This window comes from Wolffia australiana, chromosome 14, assembly GCF_029677425.1.
Source record: "Wolffia australiana isolate 7733 chromosome 14, ASM2967742v1".
NCBI classification, from domain to species: Eukaryota; Viridiplantae; Streptophyta; class Magnoliopsida; order Alismatales; family Araceae; genus Wolffia; species Wolffia australiana.
In genome coordinates, this window is record NC_135848.1 from 10,276,137 (window position 1) to 10,297,199 (window position 21,063).

Below are 21,063 nucleotides of genomic sequence, written 5' to 3' on the forward strand. Positions count from 1 at the left end.
CACCATGTTGGCGCCCCATTCGCATGCGTATCTCCTCGCTAATCCTCTCCTTCTCTCCTTCTGGAGACCATGCACATTCCGTGAAATGCACTTCATTGTTGGACGGGATCAGCCCCTTCCTATAGATGCTCCCCCCGGAACCCTGCTCTCTCCACTACTTTTTGGACCCATGATGGAGTCCATATCTTCTTCCACCCAGAGTCCCATGATGGCTGCTGCCGTACTGTCGGGCTTCTTGCCATCTGATCTGTGTCTCCATGAAATGAACCTGCTTCCTCTTCAGGCCCCACCTCATCCCCCTCCATGTCCACCCATTCTTCTCCTCCGTGTTTTGCTCAGCTACAGTGGGATGCTTCTTTCGGTTTGCCCTACTCTGATATTCGATCTGCCCAACTCCACCAAAGCATACGCTTCTGCATTTCCGCGTAAACCACCTTTTCCTTCAATATCTCTCTCCTTTTTAAAATATGTATCCAACCCTCCTTCGAAAGAATGAAGGATTTTACCTTTCCCATTCTCTCGACTCTATCTCAATTCCTAGGTTGGTGATCTTATTGATGCTTGATCTCTGCTTTATTCAAAAAAGACACCAAAAAATTGTTGAACAAGAGAAGAGTGAGCAATAAAGATGGATGGATAAATTTGGAGTGACTAGAAAACCAAATAAGAGATTTTCTATTCAGCAGAAACAAATCCAGACAGTTCATCTTCGAGAGACCACAGTAAAAGTCAAGGATTAGAGATAAGTTTGCCGACAGCATTTTTATTTGAATATATTATAATTCATTAATAGGGTAACGCTAGCTAAATGAGTACCAAATCAAAAATTCATTTAAGTGAAAGGAGTAAATTTTCCTAGGACCAGATTTATGAAGGAAACAATGGCATACAGATTAAAATATTAGTAAGAGAGAGACCTGTGGGCTTACCAAGAAACCAGAGTGTTGAGGGGGGAAGTCATTAACTTACAAGTAGTGAAAGATTCAAAATTGTGTAAGAAATATAAATCAATGAAAACAAAGCTTAAGTGTTGTTCTTGTTAAGTACAGAGACCAACCGCTTGGAGACCTTCTCTTTCAAGCATCAGAGTTGACTGAGCATGCAACTGGACTGCAGCATAAAACTGTTTTTCAGAAATAAGATTCTCAATCCGCGCCGGAACCTACAGGCATCAGATGAAAATTGAGGTTCCATGAGGCAAAATAAAAAATTTCATTATTGAAAACAAAGGGAAAATGACTCCACTCATATTGCCAAAGAAGTGTCTATCACAAATGACTTCACAAGTAAACTTAAAAGGAAATTTGTTGACATATGAGTAACTGAATGTTTATAAATCTAAGGTTTCAGATGAAACCTTGGGCCTGAAAAATTACAATTGGCCGAGTTTCCTGCACCCTTGACCTCCAGGATCGTTGCACTAGGATTTCACCCAAAGCGACCAATTGTAATTTATTCCTAGATATCCCACGTAGAAAGTGGGAGGCCAAGCGCACGTTGAAACGCAACTGGTGGAAAAGGCAGTTGCAGATCATTTCCAAGCCTTCTGTAAGAAAGGCAGATGCAACACCTGGACATGGTGTGGTAGGGGGCTCGACTGCTGGACCCTTCCTGCAAAACAGAACTAATATGTCCCTTCTTAGAGGAAGAGGTTAAGGAGGCAATAAAGGGCCTCAACGGCGAAGGAGCGCCAGGTCCGGAGCGCATGCCAGTATTCTTCTAACAAAGAATTCTGGGAGCTGGTAGGTCCAGACATGATGGCCACGCTTGAGGAATTCCGCCAAGGGACAGGCATCATGGAGAGATTAAACAGGGCCTACCTGATCCTTATACGCAAGCAGCAAGGCGCTGAAAGACTCGAAGATTTCTGCCCAATCTCTCCATCAACTCCATCCACCTAATCGCAAATGTCTTGGCCAACAGACTGAGAGGGATGATCGGGGAACTCATAGGATCCTCCCAGTCGGTGTTCATCCTAAGGCGTCAGCTCGTCGATAGCTGCGTCGCAGCAGGCGAGATCTTAGCGGCATGGAAACGACACAAAACCAAAGGCTTCATGTGGAAGGTCGATTTCGCCAAGGCATATGACACCCTTGACTGGGGATTCCTTTGGGCATGCATGAAAAGGAGGGGCTTTCCTAAAGAATGGATCACGTTGATGAAAAGATGCATTACAACACATTCCTTCTCAGTGCATGTGGCTAGTGCATCAAAACTAGCCACATGCACCAACCTGGCTTGCACACACAGTCTCTTGAGGGGCTACCAAACACAGAGCCACCCCGAGGGCATACCGTTACTGCAGTACGCGGACAATACCGTTTTCTTTATCGAAGGCTCAGTGGAAGAGGCAAAAAATCTGTCCACGCTACTTGATTTGTTTGCAGACTTCTCGGGCTTACGCATAAATCGGGCCAAATCAGCATTTGTGAATTCTAATCTTTCTCAAGAGGTGACACAGTGCGCAGATGCCTTGGGTACACCGATCGGCAGCCTTCCTATGAGATATTTGGGCTTGCCATTGACCAGAGGCTGGATGACTAAGGCAGACTGGCAGCCAATGATAGAGAAGGTTGACCGACGGTTGGAAGGATGACAAGCTAAAGTGTTATCCAGAGGCGGCCGGCAGGTGTTACTGAGGTCAGTACTATCAACTATTCCCATCTTCCATCTCTCGGTGTACAAGCTGCCAAGCAGAATTAGTGCTTGATGAGACGTTTTTTTTGAGAGGACCAGGAAACGACCAGAGCCGAGGACTAGCACTGGTCACATGGGATACCATCTGCAAACCCCTCAAACAAGGAGGTCTGGGTGTACTGCACATTCAGAGCATGAGTACGGCTCTATTAGCAAAAATGGGTGACAAAGATCATGCAACCAGGTGAGGACCAAGTCATCCAAATCTTGCCGGACAATTACAGAGAAGGCTTAAACTGGGACGAGAAAACAGCTTCAGTCAGGAGGGCGTCACCATTCTGACATGGCCTTAGACAAATATTCCCCAAATTTTGGGAATTCTACTCAGCCCGAATAGGAGACAGCTCTCTATTTCGCTTCTGGACAGACCACTGGTCGACACGGGGCCCACTGTGAGCAGCATTCCTGCGTCTATTTTCACTAGGACAACGCCCCTAGAACACAATAGGAGAGTGTTGGGATGGCACATGGAACCTGAGGTTTGTGGCGCCCTGTCAGATCAAAGATTAGCAGACTTTTTGGACATGCAGCAAGCCTTGAATCAGTTTCGCCCTAGACTCGACGAGAAAGATGGCTGGGTCTGGACCAACGCCCCCTTTACAGTGCGGAAAGCCTACGTAGGGATTCGCCACGGAAACAGAAAAATGTAGAGATTGCCCACATACCGAGCGATATGGCGCCTAAAGGTCCCTCTGAAAGTGAAGATCTTTGGGCGCCTTTTGCTTCGAAAAGGATTGGTGACCCGAGTCTTCTGCAAGAGGATGTATCCTGACGCATCGACGGAGTGTGTATTGTGCACTGGAGGCGACGAGGACTGTAACCATCTATTTGTTGGGTGCCCTTTCGCTAAAACGATTTGGGCAACTTGAACTCAGGCAGTGGTAAACACGACATCAGAGGAGGCCTTCTGGGAGTCCATGTAGAGACTCAGACCCAGACGAAGAGAAGTGGGGGGCAGAGCGCTGACAGAGCTTTGGGGAATTTGGCGCCACAAAAATGAAGTGAGATTTCGAGGTGGGACGGCCTCTACGGATGGGCTAGCCACGAAGTGGAGGACTCATTGCGTCATAGTTTCTCTGAGGTGGGGATGAAAGGGGAAGCGGATGAATACCTATGTAAAGGAGCCTTAGGGCTCGAGGCATGTAAACGTTGGGCGGTTACCGATCTTTTCCGGTGACCGCCTATTTGTTTTTCAAAATAAAAACCCCGTTGGAATGTGGGCAACAAAGAAAATGGGATTAGCCCAAAACACTATAGATGGCTTCAAAAGCCATCAATAGATCACTTGAGCTCACATTGTGTACACAAGAAATGTGAAAAAATCATGGGGTAAAAGATATAACAAAACATTCCTGGTTTAAATCCAACACCCACTCCCCTTTTTAATCTGTGTGCTGTTCATGCTCAACTTCAACATCAGACATTGACATGAAACCACAGGAAGTCTATAGGTAAATATACTAGCCATCTGGTCAGAGATGACAAAATCCAAAGATGAATAACCTTGTCATCTCCAGAACAAAGTGCGGACTGATCTTAATATATTCTTGTTGGATGATGTTGTACCAGACTAGGAAAACTGCTTTGTTGCCTCAGACAGGATGATTTCCACCAGAAAATGTGCCTGTTTTGGATTGTTCATGTACTTGATCACCACCCTAACAACAAAAGCCAATATCTGGAGATGTATGATTCAGATACCTCATCCTAACTCCCACCCATAACCTTGACCTTCATCTGCCTTACCATTGCCTAATACGACTTCAAAGAGTACCATAGGTTCACGTTGGAGCTGAAATTCCTCCACCAGACTTGTATGCAGGAAGTTGTCAAAGCTTCACTATCAATGAGCACAGTGATTTTCCTTCCTTGTAAACTCCCTTCAACTTAATGGATTCTGGATGTGTCCAACCCAGCATGGAATCAAGGGAAACGTGCGCTGATAATAACTGCACCTCAGGCTGCATAATTTCTTCCAGTTCCTCCTGAAGTTACATTACTTCTGGTTCTGGTTTTTCCTGCTCATCCTCATTCACAATCAAGACCTGCAAGGTCTTCTTGCATCTATGACCAGGGCCGAAGTTGTCATTACAGTGATAGCATAACCCTTTCTCTCTTCTGTGCTGAAAAATCGTCACCTGTTAAGAGTAGTCTCCGTTTAGCTAACAGTTCTCCCTAGAGTATAGTGGAATTATTTCTCATCTTCAGGCCATCCACCCTTTTCCTGGCAGTGTTAGTGCCAGCTGAGACTCTTTATCAGCTGTGCGTGGGCCACACCTTGTCGACGCACTAAATTGTTGAACACTCTGAATTTTCAGTTCTTTGGATAAAGTGGCCGATCATGTTTCAAAGATGACTTGTATCCTTCGTTCAATCGATTTAGCAATCTTGATAATGCTTATCAAACCATGCGGTTTTTGATGGATTACTTCAACTTCAATGTTTGGCTGAACGCTTTTAATGAAAGTCTCTTCCAGAACCAGATCAGGCAGGAAGGGGAGGTAAGTGTACAGATAGTCTTTCAAATTCCCAGCAGTAGTCTGTAAGGAAGCCCATTGTGTCGCTTCACTACTCAGGTAGGAAGCTGAAGCGACAAGGGTTCGCACCTAATATAAAGGAGGGAAAACACTGAGTTTAGGCATGCGAAGTATTTTGAGGAAGGATCCCTCTGGACAGGGAAGCTCCCGGAGTCACGAGCCTGTTGCAGTCTGTCTCGTGTGAATTCGGTGTTTATTTTGGTTTGTGGGATTATTGTTTCTTTCCTTCTGGTTCTTCTTCTACCTCAGCAGGTCTCTAATACTGGTATCAGAGCTGGTGACGGTGCCATGGACGCTCCTGATGCTGAACCACCACACGTCTGCTTCCGAAGGTTCCGATTTGGATGACCTCACTCAAGAGCTTCGGTCGTTCCGCACCCTCGCCCTAGATGTAGCAACCCTGGCGAACCAGCAAGCAGTGCTGAACCCCTCCAGTCTCTGCCACAAGACATGGCTGTGCTGACCCACACCGTCTCCCAACTAGCATTCACGGTAGCAGCGATGCAACGCACCCAGGAGACATCAGCCACGGGTACATCCACTGTGCGACCTTTGGGTACGACCACCCCACCTCGTCGTCCGCCACTGCCAGCATCTCCTCCTCTGACACCTCCCCGCCCATCTCCCAACCCCTGCCCACTCTGGTACCCCCTGTTTCCAGATCCAACCCACCTTCCCCGCTTGCATGGGCCCACTACGACTTCAACCCCCCTCGGTCCACACCTCCTGGTTTTCCCCCCCAGCCTTCCCATCGCACCCTAAACCTCCCACCTGGGCATCCCAAACCTGCCCACCGCAACCCGTTCCCCACTGGCTCAGTCTGGAAGCTCCCACAAGCGTGCCCCCGAGCGAGGGCCCTCGTTTTTCACGTCGCCTGGAGATGCCTACCTTTGCAGGCACCGATCCAGAAGAGTGGCTTTACCGAGTGGGGATCTTTTTCAACATGTATCCCATTCCAGAGGAGGAGAAGGTAATAGCAGCCTAGACCCTCTTTGAAGGCGAAGCCCTCGCCTGGTACCAATGGCTCCTCAGTCTATGCCCTCTTAGGGAATTGCCAAGCCTCAAATCCGAGCTACTGGAATGGTTCGCAGGAAGTCAAGACGGGACTGCACGCCAGCGTTTCTTTGATGTAAAGATGACCTCCATAGTCTATGACTACAGAAAAGAATTCATCTGGTTAGCTGCCAATTTCCACGGTGTCTCTGAAGAAATTATAATTGACTGTTTTATCAAAGGGTTATTCCCAGAGATACGAGCTGAGATCGACATTGCTGAGGCCATGATCTTCCCACTACCATGTTGAAGGCCCAACTTGTGGAGCACAAAAGACGTATGCTGACAAAATCTAGCTTGCCCCCAGCGAGCCGCAACTCATCGATTATGAGTCCAACCAAAATGGGCTCCCCCAATTCTTATCGTGGGGTCACACTATGGAAGCCAGTGGAACCCACCTCCTCATAGAACGGGCACCTAAGTTTCACCGTCAAAGGGCCCCCATCCCCACAAGATCAACTTGACAGAAGAGCAGATCCAAGACTGCAAAGCCAGAGGTTTATGCTTCTCCGGCAACGAAAAATACTCCCCCGGACATCGATGCAACAACGAGCTGCATGTATTGGTGTTGAACAATAATCTGGGTGAGCCGGCCATAGACGAAGAGGATCAAGACCCCACTTCCATTGACGAAACCGTCGAACCAGTTGAATTCGTCGAGGTCTCCTTAAACTCAGTGGTGGAGCTGATCTCCCCTGGCACCATTAAAATCAGAGGGCACATCCAACACCAAGCAGTCACCGTGCTAATTGATTGCGGCGCAAACCATAATTTTATCTCCTCCGATGTGGTGGACACATTGAATCTTCCTATTTCAGACTCTTCCAAATATGGCATCACATTAGGCAACGGACATAAGGTACACGGACAAGGTATTTGCAGGTATGTGCAGTTGACAATTCAAGAGCTACGGGTAGTTGACCATTTCTTACCACTTCCAATGGGCAATGTTGATGTCATCTTGGGTATGAAATGGTTGACAACTATGGGCAAGACACTGGTTGAGTGGGACACCTTATGCATGACTTTTCAAAGGGACGGCCACATCATCACCTTACGCGGCAACCCCAGTTTGAACCATTCAGGTACATAAGGAAATTCAAGGCAATACATAAGGAAATTCAGCAAGAGAATGAGATCTGCGTCGCCCTTTTCCAATTGTCGATTTAAGAAACACGTTCAACCCAACAAGTGGATGAGGACCTCCTGTCTGAGTTCAGGAACCAGTTTCCCGCAATATTTGAAGCTCCTACATCTCTTCCTCCGGCAAGAAGTATTGACCATACCATCTGTCTGGAACTGGAGATAAAACCAGTATCCACGAGACCCTACCGTTACCCACATGCCATGAAGATTGAAATTGAGAAATTGGTTGGCGAGATGTGTGCAGCAGGAATTATCCAACCGTCAGTTAGCCCGTATGCCAGCCCGGCGCTCCTAGTGAAGAAAAAAGATGGAGGATGGCGTTTCTGCGTGGCCTATCGTGCATTGAATCGCCTCACTTTTGGCAACAAAATTTCCCATACCAGTGGCTGAAGAACTTCTCAATGAAGTACATGGGGCTGTTATCTTTTCCAAACTCGATTTAAGGTCGAGTTATCACCAGATTCGGATGCACAGTGATGACGTGGCTAAGACAGCTTTCCACACTCATGAAGGCCACTTTGAATTCCTTGTCATGCCATTTGGCCTTAAAAATGCTCCGGCCACGTTCCAGTCACTGATGAATCAAATTTTCTGCCCCTACCTCCGGCATTTCATTTTAGTGTTTTTTTCATGATATCTTAATTTACAGCCATTCAGACGCTGACCACAAGGAACACTTATTTCTGGTGTTTCAGAAGCTGATGGAGCACAGCTTGCGCATTAATACCAGGAAATGCACGTTTGGGGGGACCTGTCTCGAATACTTGGTGTATTGGATATCGCCGTAGGGAGTCTCTGCAGATGAACACAAGATCATCACCATGAAGACCTGGCCGACACCACGGGATGACAAGAAACTTAAGTCCTTGGGACTGACAGGCAATATCGCCGGTTTGTAGCTGAATATGGCATCATTGCTCGACCCCTCACGAAGCTACTCAAAAAAGGTGCATTCCGAGGGGACAAGGTGGCTGAGACGGCATTCCAACAGCTCAAACAGGCAACTTTTCTCCTCAACGCTATGTGAAAGATACACCAACTATACTAACTCTGAGTTCTGATGGTTGTTTTGTATGGGACAAGAAGTTGAACCAAAGGATTGGCTCAATTGAGGAGTGAGATGGCCTGCTTCACGTGGAAGATTACTCACCTACTGGATTTGCTGTCCGGGAATTGTACCCGTCGAGCGACACTGAGCTGCCAGTGTGGGAACAAGTTAAATTATTTCATTCTCGTTTGGGACATCCATCTTTTGATCTTTTGGGAAAGATTTTTCCATGTTTTGCGAAGCAGTGTGACCTTTCTAAACTAGTCTGTGATGCTTGTCAATATGCAAAACATCGCCGAACAACTTTTAATCGCCGCAGTAAGCATCAAAATGTACCCTTTGGATTAATCCATAGTGATGTTTGGGGGCCAAGTCTGACGACTTCTCCGAAGGGTGCATGGTGGTTTATTGTATTTGTGGATGATTGTACTCGTTACACGTGGGCATACCTGTTGAAGCACAAATCAGAAGTAACTGATATAGTCAAAAGTTTTTGCATCTTAGTGCAAACTCAATATCAAACACAGGTTAAGGTCTTCCGATCCGATAATGCCAAAGACTACTTCAACAATAGCCTCTTGAAATTCTTCAAGGAACGTGGTATAATTCATGAATCATCGTGCATGAAAACACCTCAACAAAATGGTGTTGCAGAACGCAAGATTGGTCACATTTTTGCTACAACTCGTGCTCTTCTATTTCATCAATCGGTGCCTAAATATCTTTGGGGTGAGGCCTTATCAACTTCAATTCATCTTATTAATCATCTCCCATCCAAGGTGTTGGAATTCAAAAGCCCAATTGATCTGATGTCCCAAGCATTACCTAATGTGACGTTTCGTACTGGACTCAAGCCAAGGGTCTTTGGGTGTGTTGTATTTGTCCATGTTCATGATCCGGTAGATAAATTAAGTCCAAGAGCTTTGAAGTGTGCTTTCGTGGGCTATTCCCCTACACAAAAGGGCTATCATCCTCCCACAAAACGGTTGTATGTATCTCTTGATGTTACATTCCAAGAACAAGAGAGCTATTTTGGTGATTCTCCTCTATTAGATGAGTGGTTAGTAGATACAGAAACTACAGACCAGCCGGTGAATAATGACTATCAAGCTATAAATATAAACTATTCAATTCCATCCCCTACTATTCAATCGAGTGCAGAAGCTGAAGTCTCACCTATTCAAGCACTCCCGGAAGTGGGTGCCCGGATGGGAGATCCTCCTGGGGGGGAATCAAGTACTTCTATTCTTCCTAATGAAACGACGGAAACAACTCCATCTGACAATGTTTACCCTACAGGAGAAGAATTGAGTGATCCTCTCATCTCTGGCGAAGATCTAGAATCAGATTTGGGCTGGCCTATAGCTCTCCGGAAAGGACAACGAGCATGGACGCAGAATCCTCGATATATATCCTCTAACCTCGTCACCTATGAAAAGATGCATCCTGAATACCAAGCGTTTTTAGCTGCAATTGATAGTGAAACCATTCCAGAGACGTGGAGTGAAGCTTCACGTGACTCAAAGTGGCAAGAAGCCATGGATTTGGAGATGGAAGCATTGGCCAAAAACCGGACATGGGAGATGGTGCAACTGCTGGATGGAAAGGAACCAGTTGGATGTAGATGGGTATATACCATTAAACACAGGGCCGATGGATCTGTTGAGAGATATAAGGCCTGCTTGGTGGCAAAGGGATACACCCAAACATATGGGATTGACTATGAGGAGACCTTTGCGCCCATTGCAAAGTTGAGTACTGTTCGTATTCCTGTGGGGGCTGCAGCTACCTACAATTGGAAGTTATATCAGTATGATGTTAAAAACGCTTTCTTACATAGAGATCTACAGGAAGAAATATATATGCAAATCCCTCCGGGATATTATTCTTATTCCCCAAAGGGGTGGGTGTGTAAACTCAAGAAGACATTATATGGGTTAAAACAGTCACCACGAGCTTGGTTTGGAAAATTCTCCCAAACTATGTTGAAGTTGGGATATGAGCAAAGCAGCAGGGATCATACACTCTTTGTTAAAGCTAATGCTAACGGAAACTTGCTGCCCTTCTAGTATATGTTGATGATATTATTATCACAGGAGATGACCAGGCTGAGATACAACGATTAAGTCAGAGGTTATGTGAACGTTTTGAAATTAAATCTCTTGGACTGCTCAGATATTTCCTGGGTATTGAGGTAGCTTATTCTCCTGAAGGTATCGTTATTTCTCAACGCAAATATATCTTGGATATCTTACGCGAGGATGGAATGGAAGACTGCAAGCCTTCAAATATTCCTATTGATCAAAATGTTGTGTTGGGACTGTGTGAGGATTCACCTCTGGTTGACCCACTGAGATATCGAAAACTAATTGGGAAATTAATTTATCTGAATCTCACTCGACCAGATATCGCTTATACTGTTAATCTATTGAGCCAATTCATGCAAAGTCCTCGAGAACCTCATCTGAAAGCTGCCCATAAACTGTTGGCATACTTGAAGGGGACAGCTGGACATGGCTTATTATTTCGCCGTGGAGGGAAACCAATCTTGGAAGCCTATACTGATTCTGATTATGGTGGTTCCGTGGTAGACAGTCGATGTACTGGTGGATATTGTACGTATTTCGGTGGAAATCTTATTACATGGAGAAGCAAGAAACAAAGGGAGGTATGTCTTTCAAGTGCTGAAGCAGAGTTTCGAGCCCTACTTAAGGGGATTTGGATTCAAGGCATATTGGAAGATCTTCATATTCCACAGAAAGCAGCTACCACAATCTGGTGTGACAGCAAATCAGCAATCGACATGGCTCATAATCCTGTAGTACCAGATCGGACAAAGCACATGCGTATTCGAAGACATTTTGTTCGACAGAAAATCGATGACAAGGTTGTGCAGATCAAGCATGTTCCATCGGCAGATCAAGTAGCGGATATTCTTACAAAAGGACTATCTGGAAAGACTTTTCAGCGGCTATTCTCCAAGCTGGGGATGTGGAGCATCTACTTACCAGCTTAGGGGGTGTCAGCCGCCTATGATTCTATCGTGTATCTGTATTTATATTTTCTGTATACTTATGTCCTTATCGGACATAAGTGAAGCGGATCCAGGCTATCGGGTCCAAGATAGCCTGGATGCCTGCAACGCCCAGGATACTTATAAAGAAACCCTAGGGCGCCGTCTAATGTAAGAGTGTTCTATGTCTCTTTTTCTAAGGTGAGTTTTTTCCTCTTTGTTCTTCCCTTCTCTATCCTAAATCGGGATTAGGGTTAGGGCTTGACACTGCTTTACTGATTTCCTGTTGCTTCCTGACTCTTCAATTTTCCTCCAATTTCAAACTCATAGTAAGGAGCATGTGCTAGCCAAACAGAATAAGTGGGATGTCTCTCCAGTTGAAGGTTCATGAAGGAGTTGGTCATTTTGTAGAAGCAAGCTACCGGTGTGATTGGTTGGAGGCTAAGAGATCCTCCCTATCCAAGGAGAGAGGCTGATTTGCCAAAGCTCAAAGTCTTCTTCTACTCCATATCCGTCATTGGACTATGTCTATATCATTGCTTGCTCATTGCTTCTCCGTCATCTTTTGCTACTCCAACTCAAATCTGCAGAACCTACATTGTGTTCTTGGCAATGGATATCAAATTTTCCTTGCCGCTATTTTTTTTTTGAAAAATATTTTCCTTGCTGATATTGTAAGTAGGATGCTGATATATTATTTCAAGAAAATATAAAAGGCAAGCCAAAAAAAGGATCAGGTCCACGTCAGCTCAAGAAGAATAAGGGAGCCAAGGAACCTATAAATAAAGTCAGGGAAGGAGTTATTAAGCAATGAGGTCCCCTCTATACACCAGTCTTATCCAAATTATTTTGCCTTCAAAAAAAACATTTATACCACTTTTAGGTTTGGGAGTATCCCACAAATACGTACAAATCTGGGATCTAATTTGTTAACCTAAGCTCTTAGATTATCCACAGGTCACACAACCAAGTGTGCTTGGAACGAGAATCATTTCCCGCTCAACAGATAAATTGTTTTTTTTTTAATAACCTCAACAGATAAATTGTACGAGTATGAATTCTCTGTGGGACTTAAAAATTTCAATATTTATGATGCTATCTGATTTTCTTGGCATGTAGTTATAAAGACACTACCCCCTTCCTCAAGAATCCATCTTGGGCATTTATTTAAGGAATAACCATTTTAAAATCCACGAATGGCCCATATTCCTCAATGCCAATCTGTTCTGTTGGGGATAATTACAGAAGTTAACTCATGATTTTGACTTTTTTGTCCAACTAAGCATGTTAGAAGCCAGATACTAGTTTTCAATATTTTGTAAAATTTTGATCCCCCTCCCTCATTCTTGTATTTCGTTTATATCCTTTTGTAACGTCTATTTTATTTTTTATCGTTGTAACCAACTGGATATCAGATCGTAAGATCCAAAACTGATATGTAAGCTATAAAAAGGAAGATTTTCCCTCTTCAAGGGTTAACTGGAAAGATATTGTCAATACCAGGGCTCTCTCTCCTCTCACTTTTCTCCTGCCTACTCTCCTTCTCGTTCTTCTTCTGATGCCCTAACCTGCACTCGCAAAGAATCAACAGTGCTGCAGGGACGTCAAGGCTTCCAACAAAGCAGAATGTGTGATTCAAATACTCCTTAAGATTAATCAAATTAACCTCTTGAAGTTGTGACGAACCAAAACCCCATTCATGTTGCAGAAGAGAATGTTACTGTATTAATCTTTCACATAGATCTCAGAATAAAGATCGAAGAAAGGTGACTTATAACATCCACAAAGAAAATCAGTGGCAGCCCTTTAAACTGGTTACAGAGCATGGTGGCCCTACATTTCTATGAATATGATACAGAGGAAATTCACTTCATACTCACACAATAGAGTATTGTTCTCAATTCCTATGAAAACATCAAAAACGGGATCCCAAGATGTTAAATAGAAAAAAAGAAGTTGATCAAAGAATAATGTGTCAACTCTACAAGGTGGTTGGGGTTGACGAGCAGCAAGAAAGTAAACACCTTCATGATTGAAAGCACAAGAGCCCAGCCTTCCCCCCTAAGACATCCAGAAGGACGTTTTCTACTGCCTCTCACTGGAAATATCTCTCCTCCGGCAGTGAACACTAGTGACCAAAGTATAAAATATCGATGGCCTCAGAATAAAATATCCAATAATATTTCCTACTCAGCTGCAGATGCCAAAGAGGTCTGCCACCCACAGAGCTGGAATTGCTCGAAATTGTCCAAAATCCGTGCTGGTCTTAGTCCCTCCTTTTCGGGCATAGTGACATGGTGGTTTTTTATATAACTTCCAGCAGATTTCTCTTGTACATCTCTTCCACCATTAGTAGTTAAGCCAAAGTATTCATTTGGATCATTCTTCAAAGCATCTCTATTGTACCACACAATGGACCTAACTCCCTCCCTTTCCTTCAACCACAATTTGACACTGTAGCAGAAGGAAACATGTGAGGTTGAGATACCAGAAGCTCTCCAGAATATTCCATATCAGTTAATTTTTTATTTATATCAATGGCTTGGAGATAATTAAAAGTTACACAGAAAAATCAGAAACTTCAGCAGGTGAAACTTGATTAATGGAGTTTAGGGCCTGATAGGACCCAGACATCCCTGAAAGTTGAAGTCAGAGAAGTCACACAGGGAGGGCCCTCTAGAAAAGGAGGGCCTTGCCAAGGAATGGATCATGTGGATGAAGAGATGTATCACTTTTCATTCCTTCTCAGTTTTAGTGAATGGACATCCAGAAGGCAGCTAAATTCAGCCGCAAAGTGGTGTTAGACAAGGGTGCCCAGTTATGCCACTACCATTCGTCCTGGCAGTAGATGCACTTCAAGTATGTACCAACAAGTGTGCTCACAAGGACTACTGCAGGTTACCAAATGATGAGCTATCCCAATGGCATTCCTCTGCTGCAGTCCGTGAATGTCACAACAGACCTCTGTGGAGGAGGCGAGAAACCTATCCATCCTACTAGATATCTTTGCAGACTTTTCAGGTCTTCAAATTAACCAGACCAAATCAGCCATTTTGGGTAGTGAGCAATCCTAAGAGGAGAATCATTGAACAGAGGTATTGAAGACACTGATTGGGAGACTTCCAATGAGGTATTTGGGCCTGCCATTGACGAGGGCGAGGATGACAAAGTCAGAGTGGCAACTGGTTACAGAGAAGATGGAACGACGATTGGAAGGATGGCAAGATAAGGTGTTATTGAGGGGGGAACGTCTGGTGCTGCTGCGATTAGTACAATCAGCCATCCCCATTTTTCATCTTTCAGTATTCAAGATGCCAGCAGGAATTGGGAAGCTACTATAAAGCATGATGAGATGCCTCTTATGGAGAGGATGTGGACCGTAACAAAGGTGTGGGCTAGTAATGTTCGCATGGGACATTGTGTGTCGACCTACCAAAATGGGAGGATTGGGGGTCCTATACATACAAAATATGAACACAGTGTTGCTAATAAAATGGGTGGAAAGAATTATGAATCCCTGAGACAACCTCACCACCTATTTATAACGGGACATCTATGGTAGGGAGCTGAATTGGGACAGAAAAGCAGCTCCATTCCAAGGGTAATCACCCAATAGGCAATGACTTAGATCTTCCCGCGTGTTCGCTACTCCTCCACCAAGTTAGATGATGGCTCAGTGTTTCAGTATTGGTTGGAAGTGTGGTCGCCAATAGGCCTCTTCCGTGAAGCAATCCCTCGCTTATACTCGTTCATACAGAACCCCAATGCCTAGGTTTGGGACAGTTGGGATGGAGCAAGGAATGGAGCATGGAACCCCATCTTACATGGTGCCCTTTCGGATCAACAGGTTGTAGAATTCTCTGACATGTGGCAATCCCTAGTCCAGTTAAGTCCAACAGGCAGGGAACAAGATGGTTAGATTTGGGTAAACAGCCCTTTTTTCAGTCCAGAGGGCAGACGCAAGGATCCGAAAGGGGCAAGAGTGAGACCCGACAATCATCCGTGCATGTCAATTCCAATGGCAGCAAAACAGCCTGCTGAACGTCAGGATTTTTGGATGGCTGATATTACAAAGAAGACAAATGACATGAGCAGTTCATAAAAGGTTATACCCAGCTACATTGTTGGAATGTATGTTATGAATGCCAACACATTTTTTTTGAATGCCCTTTTACTCGCATGATTCGGGCCATCCAGGGGATATCAAGGGTGGATGCGACTTCTGAAGAGGCATTCAAGGGCTCAATCCAGAACGGTGGGTGTAGAAGGAAAGGAGAAGGCGGTCGGTTACTGGCTGTGCTGTGGGCAATCTGGTTGCATAGGAACGAGGTGATATTAAGGGGCAGGGCAGCTTTTACCGATGTGGCTATACATGAGTTGGAAGGACTCAAGGTGGCATGGCTTCCTCAGGTGATGGTAGGAGAAAGGAGGGTTTGATCTAGTTTTTGGATTGGCCAAGATAGGCCTCGTATGACTAAACTAGGAAGGCCACTGATTCGTCGGGTGATCATCCCTTTATTGTTTCAAAAAAAACCAATTAAAAAGAGCTTGGGTGCATTTCAGGATCAGCAGTAACTCTTAAAGAGAAGGTGTGGGAGCAATGGTGTGGAAGAAAGCCTGGAGCTAAAAAATTTTCTAGTTTGCATCTTCTTTGGGTAGTTAGCTATTTAGTTTTCACATCAAGTAGAATTTTATGTCTGTATTTAGGGGTAGTTTGCTGATTCAATGCAGATTATCAAGTGACGAACAGAAAGATTGGTGTTCGCCTACGTGTGTTCAGGCCTGAGAGGAGGACCCTACTGCCTGAGATTCATTCCCCCAACCCTCACCAGATCTGGAGAGGTATCATGTAAAATAAGAGCAGGATTTGTAGAACTAAGGTTTGACTTCAAACATGCATCTGCAGTTGTCTCCCATTTAAATAAATTTTGCAATGAAAAATGAGCTTACTAGAAACAATGAAAGTTTTTAGAAAAAAAAAGTTATTTAAGGCGGTCACCTGACAAAGCAGTAACCACCCAGAGTTGCATGTAAAGAAAGCTAAAACTCTCCTCACTACCCGGCCAACTCCTCCCTTATCTGATTACCCCTCTAGCAAACCATGATGCCATGAGGCCCTTGACCTCGTGGGCGAGCCCGTCCTTGGACACCTTAACCCCCCCCCTTTAAATATTGCCTCATTGCAATGTAGCCATATAGCCCAGAGCACAGTCATCGCTCAACCCCCCTCCCCCCTCTTCTTAGGGCCCCCTTGCCTTATGTACTCCCAAAAGACCACCTCTGACGTCACATTCGCCGCCAGTTGCTGGTGGCCCAGATCGAACAGGTGAAAGGGCATGCGAAGAATAAGTGGTTGCAATATTCATCACCATTTTTTGCATAAAGTGCACGTCACCAGTCTCTTGCGCAGTAAGAGCCATCCAAAGATCTTAACTTTTAGTAATGAAACAACGAAAGTTGGCCCATAGGTCAGGTGACCTTGCTGAAAGCAGATGGAATAAAAGATAAAAGAAACATTGGCACATAATTCGAACATATCTAAACGAGGAATCATGCTAGAATAGATTGTGATTAAGAAATTTGTTTCATTCCTAAAACATTATGTTAATATGGATAAAAGAAGATCAACTAAAATTCTAATGAACTTGATGACCAGAAGCAGATAAAAAGAGAGACAACTAAAGCAAAAAAATCTGTTTCAATCCAAAAACAGTGAAGAGCAAGATGCAATGACCTTTGCCACAGTCTCAATCTGATCCAGTAGAGAGATAATGTGACGTAATGTCAGAGAGCGATACCACAACTGACGCAATTGAGTATTACGTGAGCCAACAAAATTCTTTGTTTCAGCCAACTGGGTCTTCAGGGAGGAAATGCTTTGTGATGATTCGCTGAAGAATCTGAGTATCTAACCAAGGAGAAAATTCACGACAGAAAAAAACAGAATGTAATCAGAGAAAAAAATCAATTTTTCATAAATAGTCAAAACAAAAAAATAGTCAAGTTGTGAGGAAAGAAGCTATAATTTCTTTTTTGAACAATAAGGAAAGAGGCTACTATAGTTCCTGCACTTCTTCTCTTCCGAAGGTTTAGCTCTTCTCACTCAATAATAAAAACTGCTATGAATGATATCAAATAGAGAAACGTACTTGAGAATAATTTTGGATTGCTTTATTGAAACCACCGTGATATGCATGTACAACTTCATCCACAACGTCCTCAATCACATCACATTGCTCTTTCAAGAATTGAATTTCACCATCACGTTCCTTGGAAGTAAGTATATGTACAACGTGTGGCAAAGAATCAAAACGTGCTGCTGCCCAACTTTCATCAATCTTCGCAAGGCGTTCTCTTAAGAACTGCGAGCACAAAGTAAATATAGAATGAGAAAAAAAAAGATAATCTCAGCGAGTCTTTTCAAGTACATCGCTAAGGAATAAAAAACATGGGTCAATGCGACAAGTATAAGAATGTTGAGTCTTTTAACATTTTCATTAGAGTTATTTCTTTTTATTTTTTTGAAGAAAGGAGATTTATTTTCAATACAGTCGCATGTTATATGGATCGAAGTTAGAGGATCCAAGTTAAACAGAGAACATTTCTCAAGATAGTCTAAATTTAAAACGATAACTTCATATCATGCAAATAACTATTTTTCTCTCCTGTTTCTTGCCAGATCTTGTCCCAGAAGATAAGGGAGCAATTGCGTAAGACAATCACAGAAGTTCAAGATGTAACACTAGAACATGGGATCCTTATTGAAGATAACTACAAACACCGACCACCTTGGTAAAATAAATGTTAACATTATTTTTGAAGAAGAAAAAATTAAAATTTCATTCTCCTTTCTGAATAAAGTATTCGGCTAATGAAACTAACGAATATCATAAGGATACATTTCCGAATATCATAACGAATATCATGATGTCATTTGTGTGTCGTAAGAAAATGCGAACTTTAGACTAACTGATTTGTCCGTCGAGATTGGCAGCCCGTCGAAAATTCCCCCTTTTGAGCTCATATTTTCTCTTCAAAAGCTTGAACGACCACAGATGGACCGACGGACGAAAGGAAGAAACCTGCCAACCGTCAGAATTCCACTCATTCATATACCAGAGCAAGAATCGTGTCTACCACAAAAAGCGACACGTAAAAGACGCATACGGCATACGACGAGAACACAAGACATAAGGATTGCATCGCGTGACCATTGAATCACAAGAGAAAACAAGCTGGATCCGGGTAATGTATTGAATACAATCATGAATGCCCATAGAATTGTAACAATTGCATCAAGCAAACAATGTAGCGAAAAAAAAAGGGGGAAACAGTGCACCTTATGATAGGCAAAGCTCGCCAGTTGCCTTCTCAAAACATGTAGAGGCGTCAATCGCAACCCCGACGATCCCTCTTCAGATTTGACGACGTTCCCGACAATATGTGGATTGCTGCATCGGATGATGACAGAGTATGAATCGATCTGCAGAGGCGAAGAACAAGATTCCGCAGCAGACGCGGTGCTGCCAGACGTCGACTGGGTCGATCTCGACGATCTAGAGAGAGAGAGGGGATTCTGAATTTCTAATTCAGAAGGAACGACTCATAAATGTTTCATTCGAATAGGTCTACGCCATCAGTTTTAAACGAGTTTTCTTTCCAAAAAAAACCAGTTTAAAACGAATGAGCATGATGAAATGTCATCTGCCTATTTTAAATTGTATTTACAACCATGTATGATGAAAAATCAGTCGGGAACTTATTTTTTAGTACGGGTTAATGAAATTAATTGGCCTATGTGTTCATACAACTCATAAGTGGGAATTCACTCTAGTTGTATGGAGGTTTGGTTATATGCATGAAGAATTAGGGCTTTTATATCCTCCTTTCTACCTCTAATTATAGACATGTGTTATGATGCATTTATATTCTATATCTATTATCAACTTCTAATTCTGTGCTGAAGTAATTTCTGACATTGGATAAAAATTAAAAGTTCAAACTAAATATCCACAGAATTCCAAACCGTGTTATTTGTTCTTCAGAAGGAGACTTGACACTTAGTTTATTGTGTAATACCATTGGGTGCCTCTGTATAATATGACATTCCATACATTTTTCTTTTATTTTATTGTATACTGATTAAATTTAAGCAAATATGAATTGAAGGGGGGACCATCGTACCAGCCAGGCCACGGGATGCCAACAACCTTGCCGTGTAGCTCGAGCCGACGTTCGTGACCCCGGCTTCAAGTACACGACCTAGCGACGGGTCATGACATTCCAGTCCGCGGCCGCGCTCACGCCCACCGTGGTCGTCGACCACCGTCAGCCACGGCTGCCGCCGTCACCGTCCGACCATCGACCCGCATGCGCTACGCACACGGAGGGCGCTTTTTCGCGCCCTATGCACACTTCGCGCGCGCAGGATCATGCCCACGCCTACCGCCCGCCCACATTTGCAATCCACCCACGACCACCGTCATCCGTTGTGAAACGACTCGTCGCCATGGATTTCTAGGTCTCGACCCATCAGGTACCATCGTTCCCCACTCTTACTTGCAGTAGTCTTATTTCCTTCAGTGTCGTAATTACTATGTGCTCCTCTGCCTAGTATTAACATCAAAATATAGGACTAGCCACCTATTTGTCGAGAGTTGGGGATTTCTTGTCATACAACTAGGTCTTCTAGCAGAAGAGGACGTGGACACCTCTGGACTCTTCGTGTCCCTCACTTCGTAGTATGTCTAGTTGATCCCATTGGGTCATTAGGATCTGATCGTGAGCGGTCCGCTCCCGAATATTTAATCGATCGCCATACTAGTTAGCAATTGTCTCGATATTTCTCATTGGATTATCTTGATACATTGTATTCCTTACACTCATCACATTCACTTACTGCATGTCCTGTGTTGTAACACGAGTCGTCAGATCCCGGCGCTCATCATGTTACATCATGAATTTTGGTGTATTTTACGCTCAAACTATATCAAACGTGCTCTTGTGCTATTCTCCAACATTCAAAACCTTTTTAATTGTAGTTTCATCATAAAACTGTAAATGCAAAATTATAGTGAGTTTAGAAATAGTAAATATGTGGCATCCATATCTTCATGCTTTCTCTCATCATATTTATACATATTATCTTCAACTTGGTGCGCTCTCGAATGTGTGAGAATTAAAATAATAAAATAAAATTCATGTTGAAAAAAACCATAGATTGGTCCAGAAAATTAAGGATTGTTCGTAATCGTAAAGAGTTTATGTCAATGCATGAAAACTCCTTTCTCACTAATTGAACAATCACTATCTCATGTAATGTGTATTTTTACTAGTTTTCTTACTGGCGTATTTGGATAAAACTTCTTAAATATGAATGATATGAATATATGCGTAGAACTTTCAAGTGTGTATTTACTAAGGTTTGCACAATACAGGTTGGCAAGCTCAAACGTTTTTTTTTGTCTGTCTTGTTGTTTCATAAAGGCAAAGGTAGTTATACACAGTAGGTTTTCCTTTTTGGAATGTTAACTATTTTAACCTCTTTGTTATCTCCCCCCTTTAAATTG

The 21,063-nt window shown here is 43.6% G+C and overlaps 1 protein-coding gene across 1 annotated transcript in view; it reads right to left on the minus strand.

Moving 5' to 3' along the window:
• The window catches only part of SEC8 (subunit of exocyst complex 8), a 56,703-nt gene extending 37,593 nt beyond the window's left edge, over nucleotides 1-19,110 (minus strand). The window contains exons 1-5 of the mRNA XM_078585609.1: nucleotides 18,834-19,110; nucleotides 18,465-18,576; nucleotides 17,644-17,856; nucleotides 17,229-17,402; nucleotides 1,058-1,162 (exon numbers count right to left, since the gene is read on the minus strand). Of these exons, the coding sequence (XP_078441735.1) occupies nucleotides 1,058-1,162; nucleotides 17,229-17,402; nucleotides 17,644-17,856; nucleotides 18,465-18,518 (546 nt within the window). The 5' untranslated portion in view covers nucleotides 18,519-18,576; nucleotides 18,834-19,110. The remainder of the gene's footprint in view (nucleotides 1-1,057; nucleotides 1,163-17,228; nucleotides 17,403-17,643; nucleotides 17,857-18,464; nucleotides 18,577-18,833) is intronic.
• Nucleotides 19,111-21,063: the final 1,953 nt, after the last annotated feature.